Source organism: Phyllobates terribilis, unplaced genomic scaffold (genome assembly GCF_046119375.1).
Source record: "Phyllobates terribilis strain yellow unplaced genomic scaffold, ASM4611937v1 Scaffold_11__3_contigs__length_659146591, whole genome shotgun sequence".
NCBI classification, from domain to species: Eukaryota; Metazoa; Chordata; class Amphibia; order Anura; family Dendrobatidae; genus Phyllobates; species Phyllobates terribilis.
Genome location: NW_027362771.1, coordinates 330,506,836 through 330,522,319, shown reverse-complemented (window position 1 = coordinate 330,522,319; position 15,484 = coordinate 330,506,836). Strand labels below are relative to the sequence as shown.

The following is a 15,484-nucleotide window of genomic DNA, read 5'->3' as shown; positions in this document are numbered from 1 at the left end:
GGTGAAGTATGGTAGCCATATTGATAGTTCTGCTTCCCGTCTCTTGTCTTATTTACTGCACTATTCCTGTGTCCTGTTCTGCATAACTATGTGACTTCAGATTTTGTGTTATACTGAGCCTGCTGAAGAGACCTGAGGAGTCTGGAAAGCTGCTCTTTGCTACCATCTTTTCAGTTAGCCATTAAAAGGTATCAACCACTGAGGACTCTCAAATTTTTATGTTTTTCTATGTAAAGAATCAATTTGACATCGTTTTAAAACATATGTGATGAAAAGCCTATTACATTCACTTTTTTACTCACCCTTTGGATTTTGTGGCAATTCCTATGTTGGTTAGTTTCCATCCCACACCTGGAAAAGCAAATATACACATAAATGCATGCATTTATAAAAAATAAAAAAATCATGTTTCGTCTCAGCTCTTCCTTTTCACCTTCTAGAGTGGTGGTGAGGAAATTCCCATTTGTCCACTGATACACCCAGTGCTGAAAAGTGCAGCATTTCTGCTCTATTTCTGTGCTGTTTTTCATGTGTAATTTTCCTGAAAGATCTCGGATACAGTACTTCTCAAATCTGCCTTCCAGGTCCTCTTCTATGGTAGCATAGGGGACATTGTTGGCAGGCCGATAAATCAAATTCAGAGGTAAGATCCTGGAAGAAATGCAAACCAGTACAAGAAGTGATATATCACTGGAATCAGGGTCTTTTCACCTACATCATGCTGCTCTCCAATGGGGTACCAAAAAAATTGGTGACATATTAGTTTTAACAATGGAAATGTGCTTAGAACCATTCAGTTTGAGTTGTGCATGTAATAAACAGCGCAGATGCCTAGGCATTTTGTTCCTGGCACCTTGTGATCTATTGACAGGGTTCTATCACCAAGTAATATGAGACACCTTTGAACTGGTAAAAATAGGTAAATGATATACGATCCCTATAAAAGTCTAAATTTTAAAATAGTTCATTGCTTAATAAGTTAATATTAGCAAATCTGCTCAAATCAAAGCATATACAGTACAGACTAAAAGTTTGGACACACCTTCTCATTTAAAGATTTTTCTGTATTTTCATGACTATGAAAATTGTACATTCACACTGAAGGCATCAAAACTATGAATTAACACATGTGGAATTATATACTTAACAAAAAAGTGTGAAACAACTGAAAATATGTCTTATATTCTAGGTTCTTCAAAGTAGCCACCTTTTGCTTTGATGACTGCTTTGCACACTCTTGGCATTCTCTTGATGAGCTTCAAGAGGTAATCACCGGAAATGGTCTTCCAACAATCTTGAAGGAGTTCCCAGAGATGCTTGGCACTTGTTGGCCCTTTTGCCTTCACTCTGTGGTCCAGCTCACCCCAAACCATCTTGATTGGGTTCAGGTCTGGTGACTGTGGAGGCCAGGTCACTTCACAGGTGTGCCCTGTCAGGTTTAATAAGTGGGATTTCTTGCCTTATAAATGGGGTTGGGACCATCAGTTGCGTTGTGCAGAAGTCAGGTGGATACACAGCTGATAGTCCTACTGAATAGACTGTTAGCTGCTTTTTTCTTGCCATAATACAAATTCTAAGTAAAGAAAAATGAGTGGCCATCATTACTTTAAGAAATTAAGGTCAGTCAGTCCGAAAAATTGGGAAAACTTTGAAAGTGTCCCCAAATGCAGTTGCAAAAACCATCAAGGGCTACAAAGAAACTGGCTCACATGAGGCCCGCTCCAGGAAAGGAAGACCAAGAGTCACCTCTGTTTCTGAGGATAAGTTTATCCGAGTCACCAGCCTCAGAAATCGCAGGTTAACAGCAGCTCAGATTAGAGACCAGGTCAATGCCACACAGAGTTCTAGCAGCAGACACATCTCTTCAATGACTGTTAAGAGGAGACTTTGTGCAGCAGGCCTTCATGGTAAAATAGCTGCTAGGAAACCACTGCTAAGGACAGGCAACAAGCAGAAGAGACTTGTTTAGGCTAAACAACACAAGGAATGGACATTAGACCAGTGGAAATCTGTGCTTTGGTCTGATGAGTCCAAATTTGAGATCTTTGGTTCCAACCACCGTGTCTTTGTGTGACGCAGAAAAGGTGAACAGATGGACTCTACATGCCTGGTTCCCACCGTGAAGCATGGAGGAGGAGGTGTGATGGTGTGGGGGTGCTTTGCTGGTGACACTGTTGGGGATTTATTCAAAATTGAAGGCATATTGAACCAGCATGGCTACCACAGCATCTTTCAGCGGCATGCTATTCCATCCGTTTTGTGTTTAGTTGGACCATCATTTATTTTTCAACAGGACAATGACCCCAAACACACCTCCAGGCTGTGTAAGGGCTATTTGACCAAGAAGGAGAGCGATGGGGTGCTACGCCAGATGACCTGGCCTCCACAGTCACAAGACCTGAACCCAATCAAGATGGTTTGGAGTGAGCTGGACCGCAGAGTGAAGGCAAAAGGGCCAACAAGTGCTAAGCATCTCTGGGAACTCCTTCAAGATTGTTGGAAGACCATTTAAGGTGACTACCTCTTGAAGCTCATCAAGGGAATGCCAAGATTGTGCAAAGCAGTCATCAAAGCAAAAGGTGGCTACTTTGAAGAACCTAGAATATAAGACATATTTTCAGTTGTTTTACACTTTTTTGTTAAGTATATAATTCCACATGTGTTAATTCATAGATTTGATGCCTTCAGTGTGAATGTACAATTTTCATAGTCATGAAAATGCAGAAAAATCTTTCAAATGAGAAGGTGTGTCCAAACTTTTGGTCTGTACTGTATATCAAATAATGAGAATAATGAGCATGTTTATAATATACCATACTTACTCTGGAAACTTTCCAAAGTTGGGGACCCCTCTGCATTCAGCAGCAAATATCTTGCAATATTCCCTGGTTGTGTTCTGAATTTTACATTCCTTGAAGATAAACATAAAAGGCAATGGTACAATTGTGAAGTGGAAAGACCCATTTATGATAAAATAACAGATATATTATTGGATTTATTTGAGAAATCTGCCCAACTGCAGCTATTATAAAACGAATGTGTGTAAAACTGACAAACTAGGAGCTATCTTTATCTCTGAAATGATTGTTATAATAATTATTATTTTCTGAGTTAATAAAAAAAACAGTTATCAGAATGTCATATATGGCAGACTTTACTAATACAATACAAGAACATCCTCTAGAGGACCCATGTTCTGATAAAGTAATAAGTTCAAGCAGGGGGCTGCCCTATTCAAAGCCAACTTTCTATCCAATAAGGATAGGTTTCTTGTGAATTGATTCACAAATTACCTATTAAAGGGAATCTGTCTTTCTATGTTATCTGAGGACAGCATGAGGTAAGGGTTAAAACACTAAATTCAAGGATGTGTCAGTTATCAGGCTTTGTGCTATTGTTTACTTACAATGAAGGTTTTATCACTAGGAGGACATCATCATTGTTGCAACTAGCTGCCATGTGCCAAGTTGTCTGACTCTGCCCCTCCTCTGATAAGCAACTTACTGTCAATAGACAATGTCCACAGAGAGCCTGGTGGGGGCAGTTAGCTTTCTCAGCTCTGCTGCATTCTACATCTAAGAACTCTGATTGTATCACAGCTGCTGCACCCAGTAATTTAAGTGATACATTGTTGGAATCAGAGTCTCTTTGTATCTTTTCCTACATTATGCTTTTCTCAGATGAGGTAGCAAAAACCTGGTGACAGATTCCCTTCAGTTCTTATTGACGATATGTCCTGCAAAAACTAACAAGAAAGTTTACTATACAATTTAGGCTTAGCTTAGACGAGTGCATGAAAAAATAAAATGATATTCACCCAGAAATCTAGGACGATTTTCACTCATTTTGTCATTCATTCATGTGCCATGCATTTGTCTGTAATTTGTGTCCATGTGACATCCATATTTAGAAATCAACATTTTAAAATGTAAATGATCAAATACAGTTGCCTAGTATAATAATGGCAATATATCCATAAAAATCGAATGGAATACTGATGTTCCACTGAGGGTCTGTTTTGGTTTTATTTGCGCACCCATAGACTTGAATGGGCGAGTCTAGTCCAAGGCTTGGATGAGAAAAGTGCACGCTGCGATTTTTTCACATGGTCTGGGTGAAAAAAGTCTCCCGAACAGCCCTATTGATTTACCCTGGTAAGTGTGCGGTCTGATTTTTACTCAGATAGCACACGTCCATATTATACACTTGTCTGAACGAGCCCTAAAAGGTAAAAGTGGATGCTTAAAATCATTTCCTGGCTTTAGGACCTCAAGTGCACAGTGGAAATGGAAAACATGTTTGCAAAACATTACTAAAACAAACAATTGATGACCATTTTAAATACAAACTCTTTTCATGTAGTTTTATAAAAAGTCTTCTTTTCATGTTTATATTTAAGAAAGTTTGGTTTAATGTTTCAGTCTTTCTACAGTTTTTCTCTCGGTTTACTGGCACTTACCTGAATAGTGATGTCATAATTCTTCTCCACTAAGGTGCTTTCATTTTTGGTCCCAAAAGTGATAAGGTTCTGGATTTTGATAATGCAGGTTTTTCCTGACTCAAAGATTGGTTCCAACCCATAAATCACCTTCACTCTGCAGGACTTCCTCAGAAATCCCTTTCCAGCATGCGGATCTTCCATAACTATCCTTCCAAAAAACTTGTCTCCCCAGTAGCCTGAGTCAGCTAACCCTTTTGCAAAAACCATTGGTGTCATCTCAATTTCTTCTCCAACTGAGAAAATAAATGAAAGTGAAATACATTGAAGCAGTGAAGAATGTAAGTACCGTATATAACTATATCGCTTGTCCTACTGTAACTACAGAAAATACACTGTTAGGGCTTTGTTCACAATTGGGTCAGGATCACTAACAGGAGCCTATGTTGCATATTCCATCTTTTTTTATAGTCAAAAGAATTAACACAAGATGAAAACCACATGACCTCCATTGCGAGTCAGTAGGGTCCGTCATATTCTGCTGGTATCCATTGTGCGACAAATTTTTCACATAGCAGTGAACAAAGCCCAAAATATTTGTATAACAGTGTGAAAAAGGGTATATCTCAACGTCAACTGAAATAATACTGGAAGCACGCAAACAAATATGTGTGACGTCCGGCAAATAACATCAAATGGTGACAGTCTACTGTATCCAACATAAATAAAAAATGAAAATCCTCATATTTACTTCTTTTCTCCAGACATACAGTTTTGCTTCCTTTGGTTAAACGTTGCAGCTCTCATACATTACCTTCAACTTCCTCTTTAGAAATGAATCCAGCCAAAACTGTAATATAAACAAAAACACAAACTAACATATTAATACATGTATTAAAGGCTTTGAATCAAAGTTACTATTGCAAATAAACCATTAATCTGCAGGTTAACAGCTTTATTATGCTGCCCGGCTAAATTCATACAAGAAAATCACTGCCATTGGAATGAGTCCTGAGACACAATGGCTTGTTGATTATTACCCTGGCACCCAGCATTTAGGGTACATGGCCATCCCTAGTGAGTCCCCTCCCCCCATAAAGCTACACCATTGAACTGGAAAGCAAAAAAATATCCCTATAAGTGTGTGTTAATCAGAGCATGCAACACTAGTTTCCTAGGACATAATATGGCAGATTTACTAAAATGGTCCTATATTTAGACACTGTAAACGTAGACTTGACAATCCTTAAATGCCCCAAATTTATCACAGTGGCTCATACTATTTGATACATTTTGTGCATCTTTAAAGTGTCTAGTCTAGTTTAAGTTTACAAGTCCTAATATTTGTGCCAAAAATTTGTGATAAAATTTTGTGCTTCTTTTGCACACAACCTCGCTTAAAGTCTTGCCCTTTTTTCCACAAAGTCATGCCCCACTCCCTGTTGAGCAATGTGCTGAAAGTGTCTAAAGCACATGATAAATGCGCCACAAGGTTTGTAAGCCACAATTCTGTCAAATTTGGCATATTCCTCTAGTGTCACTTGTTTACCAGGTGGAGTCCAACTACAAGGATCCTGAATATAGCACCTGGACAGGAGGAGTGCTGTGCATAGAAAAGTTCTAAAGGAGTCACCTTTCATTCTAGAATCAATGTACAGTGGCAACCAAAATTTTTGCATTACTTTTTAAAAGTGTGATTCCTTCTGTCTGGTTGTTGTGATGCTATTTCCCTGGTGATTTTAGTAAACTGGAAGCCAATGGTTGTCAGCTATAAGGCCGAAAATTGTTTTCACATTGTTTTATCCCTTTATGTGTTAGTTTTCAACATTTGCTGGGCCAAATGTTTTGCATATTTTGTCATGGGTAGCTGAATTTTGAGTACATATTTTTTGTGTGCGTGTTTTTACTTTAAAATATGGCAAAGACAAAGCTAAATTTATCACCAGATGTCAGGAAGCTTCTTATTCTGAGAGTGAAGTCAAGCAAAAGCCAAAAAGAGGTAGCTATGGAATTCAACTGTTCAACTGTTCTCAGAGTCAAGTGTCACTTATATTAAAGAAAGAAAAAGAAGGTTATGCAACAGCTGAGAAACCTAGAAGTGGACGATGGCTACGGAAAATTTCCTCCAGAGTTGATCACATTATTAAGAAAAAGTGCTGTACAGATTTCACACAAAATGAATGAAGAATATGGGGTCAAAGTGGTGCGATGGCTAAGAGCAGTAGGGTTGAACACACAAGTTCCAGTCAAGAAGCCCGTCATCTCTGCAAAGAACCAGAATGTCCAGCTTGAGTTTGCCAAAGTACACAGCCAATCGAAAGAGACAGATTGGTCTAAGGTGTTGTGGTCAGATTAATCCAATTTCAATCTGGAGGAAGCTGATGCGAAACGCGCATCAGGGGCGGTCCTAGGTGCACCTCCGAATCTGTATGCTCTCCCTGTCACTCTTCATCTATTTGTTATGCTGACACTGCCTGTGTGTTCCACTTTCCCCTATATGTCAAATATGATATATATGTTACTGGGACATGAAACATTTTGTTGAATACTTGATGCACCTCTCTCTAGAGGAATCAATCTAATACCGTGCCTGTGTAGTCCACTTTTCCCTATATGTCATATATGAGATATATATATTACTGGGACATTAAATACTTTGCTGAATACCTGATACCTCTCTTTAGTGGAATTAGTCAAATACCCTAATCATCTGATGTATTTTTTGATCTATGATCCATGTTACACAGTTTGAACCCTTATTGCATGCTTTATTCTGATTGATTATATCCACTGCGGGAACAGGCTGTCATCCACATAATGTTAGACTTTGATTTGCAGGGGGAAGACTTTGTAAATATTTTTTGAGTGATTTCTATATACTCCTATGGAATAGACAAGGTAGCTACTCAGCTGATATATCACTTACCTCCCCCAACTGATCTATTAGTGCACGACTGTTGCTTGTATATTCACCTTTTATTCAGTGTTTAATATATGTATGTGTATGTCCATTTGTTGAAATAAAAATTCTTTCTATATTATGGCATATTGCTCCAGTATTTCTTGTAGGATTAATACTGTATATTATTGTGGAGTGCCTTTAGATTTCCCTTTGTTTAGTTGCTTATCAATCTGTTTGGTAGTGATGGCAAGCACTATATATACCGCCCATTTGGAAAATGTAATGATGTAAGGTACCAAACATCTACAGTGAAACATGGTGGCAGCAATGTCATGGTTTGGGGGCGGCTTTTCTGCATCTGCCATTGGCCCACTGCATAGAATTGATGGAAATATGAATGCTACCATGTACAAGGATATACTGGAGAATGTAAAGCTGCCACGTAGTAAAACCAAAGTAGGCAGGGAATGGAAATTCCAGCAAGACAATGATTCTAAGTAGACATCCAATTTAGTCAAAAATTGGTTAGCAAAGAAAAATGTTTGCCTATTGCAATGACCAAGCCAATCACCTGATTTAAACTCTATAGAGCACCTTTGGGATGAGTTAGGGCGACGAGTTGGGGCCCGTACCCAGAGCAATAAAGGTCAATTGTTTGCAGATTTGCAAATGGAATGGAGCAAGATCCCTCAAGATGTCTTGAATACCCTAGTGGCTTCAATGTCCCGTCGGTGTAGTACAGTAATTAAAGCAAGAGGTGATGCTACAAAATACTAAGTTATGGCATTGTAAACAATTAATTACTCTCTATGTTGTGATCAATAAATAGTATATGCAAAACTTTTGGCAGTCAGTTTTGTTTAATTAAATGACCATACCCATATTCAAAAGCATTGTGGTTAAAATTAAGGTCTTGTATGATGACAACTTCATGCACTTTCAATTCGTCACCAGGAAAATGGCATCACAACAACCAGACAGAAGTAATCACACTAAAAAAAATGCAAAACTTTTGGTCGTCACTGTATATATAATGGCAACTGTCATATGTACATCGAAAAGATAGCCAGTAGGTTGGTGAAACTGGAGTTCTGCGTAAAAGAGAAATCTGTTTTTTTTTATGTGATTTGTACATTTGAAAGATACTTTGTGAGTATAATCAATTGTATATTTTCTGTACATAATAGAAATACTCCCTAATTAGTAATGAGTTGTTTTCTGTTTTACATACAGTATACTGCATGTGCTTTCTAGAATCCAATAGAGACATTGATTGGTTGTGTTTCTTTCTGGATCAGAATAGCAATAAAATACAATTTGATGAGTTTGACGGAGTAATGACTATTTCAAGTCTGCTCACTAAAACACATTTTGGAAATCTGTGAAAATGTTTTGTGCCCAGTAGATGTCACTTCTGCTTCACATTTATTTTCAATATGATAATTTATCTACATGACACACATTGGTAACTATATGGATGACTCATATACCGTATATTTTTTTAGTAAAGCAAGTCGCTCTAATACCTGAAACAGGTGGGTTATACTGGTTAATGTACTTAACGTTTATAGGAGATGCTAGACATATTTTTCACCAGTGTCTACCTAAAATTGTGACCATCATATTGTGCATAGGGACGCCTTTCTGTAATTTTGGATGATGAAGTGGCTATGGTGCACTTTGTGTGAATTTTCTGTTTGCCAGTGTGTAATGTTCTATAAATGAAATGGAACCACTCTTCTTCTAACATGATGTATTGAAACTGGTCCAAATGGCCATCTATGAACATATTCACAAGACAATTGCAATCTGCCACCCACTGCTGTATATCCCCCTGCTATAACTCTTGAATAGCTGACACTCAACTTTTTTAAATTTCTTTATTATAACTTTAGGTGACCAGTAGGGATGAGCAAACCCGTGGAAGTTTGTGTTCGGCAAGTTTGGTGGAACTTGAGTCCAAAGTTCGGTTCGGGTACCAGAGCTTGACCCGAATTTGACCCTGAACCCGAACCACATATAAGTCAATTTGGAACCTGAACTGTGGTGCTGTAACATGGTCGTAGTAAAGTCTAGATGGCTGCAAAAGTAAGCAAAATGGGGATAAGTGCAGAACAATTGCCCTGCAAACAAATGTGGATAGGGAAATTACGTAAAATAACAATAACCTTAAAGGAGTTGTCCACTACTTTTTACGATTCCCCCAATGTACTAACCCTGTGATTATAAGACTTTTTGTAATTACCTTGGGTAGTCTTTATTGCCTGTGAGCAGTGCTATCCTTGGCCACCCACAGGCACCACGTGACCCCCGGCTGCAGCCAGCTCTGATATTCACTGATGTCATGTCAAGTCCCGGCTGCAGCCGAGCGTGACTTAGTACTGCGCTCCACGGTGAATGATGGGCTGTGGGCGGGGTTACCCCGCGCGTCACACCCAGCATCCACCGTGCGCTTTCCCTCTCCTCATTCATTGGGAAAGCGCACAATGGATGCTGGGTGTGATGTGCAGGGTAACCCCACCCACAACCCAGCATCCACCACGAGGACCGCGTCACTGATGTCACGCCTCACTTGACGTGACATCAGTGGGGGGTCATGTGATTAAGGCCAAGGATAGCGCCGCTCACAGGCAATAAAGACACAGCAAGGTAATTACAAAAAGTCTTATAATCACAGGGTTAATACATTGGGGCAATCTTAAAAAGTAGTGGACAACTTCTTTAACCCCTTAACCCCCGAGGGTGGTTTGCACGTTAATGACCAGGCCAGTTTTTACAATTTTGACCACTGTCACTTTATGAGGTAATTACTCTGGAACGCTTCAACGGATCCCCCTGATTCTGAGACTGTTTTTTTGTGACATATTGTACTTCATGATTGTGGTAAAATTTCTTCGATATCACTTGCGTTTATTTGTGAAAAAAATGGAAATTTGGCGAAAATTTTGAAAATTTTGCAATTTTCAAAATTTGAATTTTTATGCCCTTAAATCAGAGAGATATGTCACACAAAAGAGTTAATAAATAACATTTCCCACATGTCTACTTTACATCAGCACAATTTTGGAACCAACATTTTTTTTGTTAGGGAGCTATAAGGGTTAAAAGTTGACCAGCGATTTCTCATTTTTCCAACAAAATTTACAAAACCATTTTTTTAGGGACCACATCACATTTGAAGTCACTTTGAGGGGTCTTTATGACAGAAAATACCCAAAAGTGACACCATTCTAAAAACTGCACCCCTCAAGGTGCTCAAAACCACATTCAATAAGTTTATTAACCCTTCAGGTGCTTCACAGGAATTTTTGGAATGTGGAAGAAAAAAATGAACATTTAACTTTTTTCACAAAAATGTTACTTTAGACCCAATTTTTTTTTATTTTCATAGGGGTAACAAGAAAAAATGGACCCCAAAATTTGTTGTGCAATTTCCCCTGGGCACGCAGATACCCCATATGTGGGGAAAAAAACACTGTTTGGGCGCACGGCAGGGCTCGGAAGGGAAGGAGCGCCATTTGACTTTTTGATTGTAAAATTTGCTTGAATAACTAGCGGACGCCATGTTGCGTTTGGAGAGCCCCTGATGTGCCTAAACATTGGAGCTCCCCCACAAGTGACCCCATTTTGGAAACTAGACCCCCCAAGGCACCTATCTAGATGCATAGTGAGCACTTGGAACCCCAAGGTGCTTCACAAATTGATTCGTAAAAATGAAAAAGTGTTTTTTTTTTCATTTTTTCATTTTTATGAATCAATTTGTGAAGCACCTAGGGGTTCCAAGTGCTCACTATGCATCTAGATAGGTGCCTTGGGGGGGTCTAGTTTCCAAAATGGGGTCACTTGTGGGGGAGCTCCAATGTTTGGGCACACAGGGACTCTCCAAATGCAACATGGTGTCCACTAACAAATTGAATGGAAAATCGGCTCAAATTGTTAGCGGACACCATGTTGCGTTTGGAGAGCCCCTGTGTGCCCAAACATTGGAGCTCCCCCACAAGTGACCCCATTTTGGAAACTAGACCCCCCAAGGCACCTATCTAGATGCATAGTGAGCACTTGGAACCCCCAGGTGCTTCACAAATTGATTCGTAAAAATGAAAAAGTGTTTTTTTTTTCACTTTTTCATTTTTACGAATCAATTTGTGAAGCACCTAGGGGTTCCAAGTGCTCACTATGCATCTAGATAGGTGCCTTGGGGGGGTCTAGTTTCCAAAATGGGGTCACTTGTGGGGGAGCTCCAATGTTTGGGCACACAGGGACTCTCCAAATGCAACATGGTGTCCACTAACAAATTGAATGGAAAATCGGCTCAAATTGTTAGCGGACACCATGTTGCGTTTGGAGAGCCCCTGTGTGCCCAAACATTGGAGCTCCCCCACAAGTGACCCCATTTTGGAAACTAGACCCCCCAAGGCACCTATCTAGATGCATAGTGAGCACTTGGAACCCCCAGGTGCTTCACAAATTGATTCGTAAAAATGAAAAAGTGTTTTTTTTTTCACTTTTTCATTTTTACGAATCAATTTGTGAAGCACCTAGGGGTTCCAAGTGCTCAATATGCATCTAGATAGGTGCCTTGGGGGTCTAGTTTCCAAAATGGGGTCACTTGTGGGGTAGCTCCAATGTTTGGGCACACAGGGGCTCTCCAAACGCAACATGGTGTCCGCTAACAATTTGAGCTGATTTTCCATTCAATTTGTTAGTGGACACCATGTTGCATTTGGAGAGTCCCTGTGTGCCCAAACATTGGAGCTCCCCCACAAGTGACCCCATTTTGGAAACTAGACCTCCCAAGGCACCTATCTAGATGCATAGTGAGCACTTGGAACCCCCAGGTGCTTCACAAATTGATTCGTAAAAATGAAAAAGTGTTTTTTTTTTCACTTTTTCATTTTTACGAATCAATTTGTGAAGCACCTAGGGGTTCCAAGTGCTCACTATGCATCTAGATAGGTGCCTTGGGGGGTCTAGTTTCCAAAATGGGGTCACTTGTGGGGGAGCTCCAATGTTTGGGCACACAGGGACTCTCCAAATGCAACATGGTGACCGCTAACAAATTGAATGGAAAATCGGCTCAAATTGTTAGCGGACACCATGTTGCGTTTGGAGAGCCCCTGTGTGCCCAAACATTGGAGCTCCCCCACAAGTGACCCCATTTTGGAAACTAGACCCCCCAAGGCACCTATCTAGATGCATAGTGAGCACTTGGAACCCCCAGGTGCTTCACAAATTGATTCGTAAAAATGAAAAAGTGAAAAAAAACTACTTTTTCATTTTTATGAATCAATTTGTGAAGCACCTGGGGGTTCCAAGTACTCACTATGCATCTAGATAGGTGCCTTGGGGGGTCTACTTTCCAAAATGGGGTCACTTGTGGGGGAGCTCCAATGTTTGGGCACACAGGGGCTCTCCAAACTCAACATGGTGTCCGCTAACAATTTGAGCCGACAATTTGTTAGCGGACACCATGTTGCATTTGGACAGTCCCTGTGTGCCCAAACATTGGAGCTCCCCCACAAGTGACCCCATTTTGGAAACTAGACCCCCCAAGGCACCTATCTAGATGCATAGTGAGCAGTTGGAACCCCCAGGTGCTTCACAAATTGATTTGTAAAAATGAAAAAGTGGAAAAAAAATACTTTTCCATTTTTACGAATCAATTTGTGAAGCACCTAAGGGTTCCAAGTGCTCACTATGCATCTAGATAGGTGCCTTGGGGGATCTAGTTTCCAAAATGTGGTCACTTGTGGGGGAGCTCCAATGTTTGGGCACACAGGGGCTCTCCAAACGCAACATGGCGTCCGCTAACAATTTGAGACGATTTTCCATTCAATTTGTTAGCGGACACCATGTCGCGTTTGGAGAGCCCCTGATGTGCCTAAACAGTGGAGCTCCCCCACAAGTGACCCCATTTTGGAAACTATACCCCTCAAGGATTTTATTAAGGTGTATAGTGAACATTTTGAACGCAGAGGTACGACACAGAATTTGATAACATTAGGTCATCATATTGAATAAGTTGTCATTAGTCTTGAGAGCAAGTGCTCGCTACTTGAGTTTGCATCGGGTACTCAGGTATGCACCATGTACTGCATGTGCTCGAGTGACATGCTCGAGTCCCCGCCCGGATGTTTCACGGTTATTAGACACCCAAAAAAAAACATGCGGGGATCGCTCGTGCATGGCAGGCAATCCCCGCAAAGTTTTTTGGGCCGTGAAGCATATGGGGCGGAGACTCGAGCATGCCACTCAAATACCCAAGATACTCAATGCATACCAGAACACCCGATGCAAACTCAAGTAGCGAGCACTTGCGCTCAACACTAGTCGCCATATCGTCATCTTTTTTTCTTACTTTTGAAAAAAATCCCAACCCCAACCCTAACCCCAACCCCAGCCCTAACCCTAACACAACCCTAACCGTAGCACAACCCTAACCGTAGCACAACCCTAACCGTAGCACAACCCTAACCCTAGCACAACCCTAACCTGAGAGTTTACTTTTTACGCCGTTCCTCATGCGGTATAAGTGATTAGACAACCTTATTCTTCGGGTCGGTGCGACTACAGAGATACCAGAATCATATCGGGTTTTTATGACTGACAGCTGTCACACACTAAAAGACGCATTTTTTGTAAAATCTAGTTTTTGCATCGCCATATTTTGAGAGCTATAATTTTTCCAGATTTTGGCAGACAGTCATTTGACGGCTTGTTTTTTGCGGGATGAGTTGACGTTGTTATTGGTGCCATTTTCAGGCACGTGACATTTTTTGATCGCTTTCTATTCCGATTTTTGGGAGGCAGAATAAACAAAAAACAACAATTCAGGAATTGTTTTTTTGTTTTTTTTTATTCTGCTCCGCGTGTGGTAAAATTGATAAGGCGTCTTTATTCTTCGGGTCAGTACGTTTACAGCAGTACCACATTTATATCGTATTTCTATGTTTTGCACTTTTACATAATAAAAGCAATTTTATAGAAAAAAATATTTTTTAGCATAGCTTTATTCTGAGAGCTATAACTTTTTTATTTTTTGGCTGATGGAGCTATATGGCGGCTTGTTTTTTGCGGGACGAGATGACGTTTTCAGCGATACCATTTTTATTTATATTTGTCTTTTTGATCGCGTGTTATTCCATTTTTTGTTTGGCTGTATTGTGATAAAGCATAGTTTTTTGCTTCGTTTTTTTTTTTTTTTACCGTGTTCACTGAAGGGGTTAACTAGTGGGACAGTTTTATAGATCAGGTCGTTCCGGACGCGGCGATACCAAATATGTGTACTTTTATTGGTTTTTTTGTTTTTTTTTTATATTAATATTTATTGATGGGTACATTATATTTTTATTTTTGGTGGATTATTTTTTTTATTTATTTTTTTCTATTTTTACAATTTTTATTTTTTATTTTTTTTCACTTTCTGACACTTTTACACTTTATTACTTTGTCCCACTATGGGACTTTCACTTTTTTTTCTCTGATCGCCTGCATAGCACAGGTATGCAGCACCATCCCTGTGCCATGCAGGCTGTCAGCGCTAGACAGGGAGAAGATTGTTTGGAGATGCACTGCGCATGTCCAAAAAATCTTCCTGCTGTCTGGTGACCCGGATGTTGTCATGACGACATCGGGTCATCATGGCAACATCCTGGAAGCCACGGCAGACAGCGCTGGAAGCTGGAAGAGGAGGTGAGTATCTGCGATCACCTCCCCTTGCCACCGCAATGCTGCAATTGACTGCGATCGACTTCGATAGCAGCATCGCGGGGGTTAATGTGCTGGGAGCGGTGCGTGACCGCTCCCTGCACATAGTACCGGGTGTCAGCTGTGACAATCAGCTGACACCCGGCGGCGATCGCGCCCGCACAGCCTGTGTGCGCGCGCAATCGCCATGACGTACTAATACGGGTCTGGCTCTTAAGTCCCAGGGCACAGATGCGTATTAGTACGTCAAATGTTGTTAAGGGGTTAAAGTCTCCCTTAAAGGCTACCTTAAGGTTTCCAGGCCTCACAGCTGATTTTTTTTTATTATTATTTTTTTAATAAATGGGGGAAAGAGGGAAATTGTTGGGGAGTTTTTTTTTCAAATAAAGATTTTTTTTCAATGTGTTTTCTTCTTTTTTTACTTCCTGAGTTAGTAA

The 15,484-nt window shown here is 40.2% G+C and overlaps 1 protein-coding gene across 1 annotated transcript in view; it reads right to left on the bottom strand.

Annotated features, from left to right (window-relative positions):
• Positions 1-15,484, bottom strand: part of ALPK3 (alpha kinase 3) — a 151,407-nt gene that overhangs the window by 7,944 nt on the left and 127,979 nt on the right. The window contains exons 10-14 of the mRNA XM_073652677.1: positions 5,253-5,288; positions 4,460-4,734; positions 2,823-2,911; positions 434-651; positions 303-351 (exon numbers count right to left, since the gene is read on the bottom strand). Of these exons, the coding sequence (XP_073508778.1) occupies positions 303-351; positions 434-651; positions 2,823-2,911; positions 4,460-4,734; positions 5,253-5,288 (667 nt within the window). The remainder of the gene's footprint in view (positions 1-302; positions 352-433; positions 652-2,822; positions 2,912-4,459; positions 4,735-5,252; positions 5,289-15,484) is intronic.